Source organism: Panthera uncia (genome assembly GCF_023721935.1).
Source record: "Panthera uncia isolate 11264 chromosome B3 unlocalized genomic scaffold, Puncia_PCG_1.0 HiC_scaffold_1, whole genome shotgun sequence".
Classification (NCBI taxonomy): domain Eukaryota; kingdom Metazoa; phylum Chordata; class Mammalia; order Carnivora; family Felidae; genus Panthera; species Panthera uncia.
In genome coordinates, this window is record NW_026057582.1 from 2,540,562 (window position 1) to 2,543,856 (window position 3,295).

The following is a 3,295-nucleotide window of genomic DNA, read 5'->3' on the forward strand; positions in this document are numbered from 1 at the left end:
GGGGGGGGGGGGGGGGGGGGGCGCGGCGCGGGAAAGACAGAGCGGCACCTGTCCCGGGATTCCAGTGCTGAAAGCTGAAGGCAGAAAGTGTTGAGTCCACATTCCCTCTAAGCTGATGTCCAAGGAGAGTTGCTGTGAATGAGCTTTCTACCAGCTGGGAAGGGAGAAGGGCGAGATTTGAGCCAGCTAAATTTACAAACCATAATTACACCCGATGTCTGGGGAGACGGGAGCTGTCTCGGGATGTTTGGCACGACGAAGGTTATAACGCAGTCTGCCAGCATCCTGCGATTTCCAAAGAAGCATGATATCGCTTAGTGGACGCCTCAGAAAAGAACAAGAGAAACTTTCTAAAAGGCCGACAGGTCACAGTCACTCTGAAAATTACATGATGCACGAGGTGGAACCGCAGGCCATGCAGGAGCAGAGTCGTGCCTTCCAAGTCGACTACCTGTCTGAAGCTGCTGACTGGGCAGAGCTGCCACGGGTGGGGCTCGGGAACTCCGACTGGGGAGGGGTCCCCGGGGTCACGGGAGGCGTGCGGGCCACGAGACTCCGCCAGCGCCGGGGCAGAGCGTGAGATGCGGCGGGACTCTCTGGGGAGTGGCGCCAGCGTGGAGGAACGAGCACAGGATTAAGGCAGATGCAGCACAGGACTGGAAGTGTACGCCTTTTTGGTAATAGCTGCTTGTCCACAGAGATGTGACGCAGATGGCTAGGTGATGGCGTGTGATACCTGATATCCTGGATAACACAGGCGTCCATACCAAGTGCTCAAAGCTGGCAGAGTTTCTCAGGAAGCAGATGCATATCTGACGTCTAGCACAGAAGCAGCCTGAGGAGAGGAGAAGGAAGAAGGACGGAAGCATCAGAGCGCAGGTAAACAACTCAAGCCGCTACCTCTGGCGGACCCGAGAGGGCAGGAAGGTGTGCGGCCGGCCCCGCTGTCCCGCAAACCCAGGGCCCTGCGGGCTCTCGGCACGGGGCCCGAGGAGGAGGCGGCAGGCGGCACGAGGGAGGCCTCTACAGCCAGGAGTCTCGGGCTCAAATCCTGGCTCTGCCGCTATCTAGACGTGTATCCTTGGCGGAGGGATTGCTTTTTCAGCTTCAGCTTCCTTGTTCCCAGAATGCGCACAGTAACGACCCCCACTCCGCAGGATTACGTAAAATCCCTGGGCCGACAGTAGCACTTGGGGCCGACCGCCCTGGCTGGAGGGGGTGCCGTGGCACGGACACCGTTCAACCAACAGCCCCTGGCCCCTGCTGGGACGCGGGGACACACGGGAGAGTGAACACACGGGAGAGTGAAGGCGGCAGGGTCCTCTATAAAAGCCTCAAAGGCATTTCTTAACTGCACTCCCAAGTGTCCCAAGTATCTTACTCAGTGCTCACTGCTACCCTCATGATGTCCTTTTTTTTTTTTTACAAACGTTGAAAAATTTTTTTAGGTTTATTTATTTTGAGAGAGAGACAGAGAGAGTGAGGGGGGGGGGCGGGGAGGGGCAGAGAGTGATAAAGAACTGCAGGCAGGCTCTGCACCATCAGCACAGAGCCCAACGTGGGGCTTAAAACTCATAAACCGTGAGCTCAGGACCTGCGCCCAAACCAGGCGTCAGACGCTTCACCGACTGAGCCACCCAGGTGCCCCTTGATGTCCTACTGCTGGGGGAACCACTGGGCTATAAACCCCAATCTGAAAACAGCTGTTCCTTCAGCTGACATCATAACTGATGAGAACAGTTGGCCGGGTCAGGGGCTTTGTGTTCATTCTGTAACTGTGAGTGAGACTCTATCTCCAAGCCGGTCATGGTCCGCATCCCCTCACCCGGACACCCATCCATCCGCCCCTCGCCGGGAACGGCATCCTTGTCCACCTCGGAGAACTCGGAATCTCAAAAGCTTAAAACCCTTGGGCCGCCTGCCCTTTCTCAGCCCCGAAGGAAACGGCCTACAGCTAACAGTTACGTTACTAGAACTTCCGGCAGTTCTCAAGGCCTCCTCCCTCTTTGTGCCGCATAACACATAAAATCTGAGGGCAGAAGGGGCAGGCAGGACGCCAGCAGACATCTTTCTTAGCTGCTGGATTCCACAGGATACACAAGAATGAGGAGGCCAATTTCTGGGCACTGGCTGGACAATTAACCAGGGCTCTTACAAGTCCCCCCGGGCCCCTGGTGGACACAGAACAGTAGCTGGTCCCTACAGATTCATTTCCTTTTGCAAACTAACATATGGAGAACAGAAAAGCCGGGCGGTGGAGCGGGAAAGCGGGTACTATAGGGGGCATAAAAGGGACCAAAAAAAAAAGGAAATGAACTGTGGGGGGAGGGGGTGGAAATGGCTGAAGAGGGTGAGAATGTTTACAGACAAGATAAATGTTGTCCGCTAAGGACAAGTCAGGCGATGCCGCCAGTTTTGCGGAGAAGGCTGGGGAAACAGATGCATGGAAGATGGACCACCAAGGCAAAACAAAGGCATGCCTGTGGTGGGAGACCAGTCACGACTAGGCCAATGCTACCACAGACCGGGCAGAGAATTACCGGGCTATTTTGATGTGCGATCAACATGGTAAGTGGACCGTGAAGAATGGACTTCTGGACTTTGTCAGAAAAAAAAGTAACTGTGAATGAATGAAGCAGACATAAGAAAAGGAAGGAAAGTATATGCACAAGAACTGAGAGCCTGTCCCGTTGGTGGCGACCCTTGGTCCCAAATTTATGACCGTATTTTTAGGCTTAACCCTGCCAACACCTGCTTTGATAAAATCTGGAGAGTTTCCTATGATTTCTGCTTCCTGGCACCAAAGCTGGAGAACATACATGGAAGAAAGCTTTCATTCCGGCAAATTCTAATGTTCCTTCCTTCATAATTCTCATCTTCTCAATGCTTCCTAAATGGAGTCCAGGACTTCAGAGAGGTTGATCTGTTGCTAAAGGGGCAACAAGCACCGGGACAAACATCACTGCTGAGAGATAAAAACTTCTGCTTGTAAGCCGTTATGTTCCGGGGTCTCAGGCTGGGCCGTGCCATGGGTATGGCTCGGGGGAACCACTCGCATTGTTAATAATACGAATTCTGCTATAAATGTTATCAACAGTCCAAAGATTTTCTGGCACAAAGCTCTAAAGAGCCCAACACGCTGGGTGCGTCACGTTGGGCGGGGGGGGGGGGGGGGGGGGGGGGCCCCCCCCGGGGGCGGGGGGGGGGGGGGCGGGGGGGGGTCCCTCGTGGGGCACTCTGTGCTCGGCTCAAGAGGGGGTCTCTGGGCTGCTTCTACAGCCAGACCCTTCGAGCA

The 3,295-nt window shown here is 54.9% G+C and overlaps 1 protein-coding gene across 7 annotated transcripts in view; it reads right to left on the reverse strand.

Annotated features, from left to right (window-relative positions):
- Nucleotides 1-3,295, reverse strand: part of RCOR1 (REST corepressor 1) — a 131,566-nt gene that overhangs the window by 7,143 nt on the left and 121,128 nt on the right. Inside the window, exon 9 of one of the 7 annotated variants that reach the window (XR_007453547.1) lies at nucleotides 737-835. The exons of 4 other annotated variants lie outside the window; for them this stretch is intronic. Coding sequence is in view for 1 of the 3 variants with exons in the window: in XM_049612101.1 (XP_049468058.1) it covers nucleotides 794-835 (42 nt within the window). In the remaining 2 variants the exon portion in view is untranslated. Of the gene's footprint in view, nucleotides 1-48; nucleotides 836-3,295 lie in introns of those variants that run through there. 2 more of the 7 variants (XR_007453546.1, XM_049612101.1) reach the window with 2 other exon arrangements.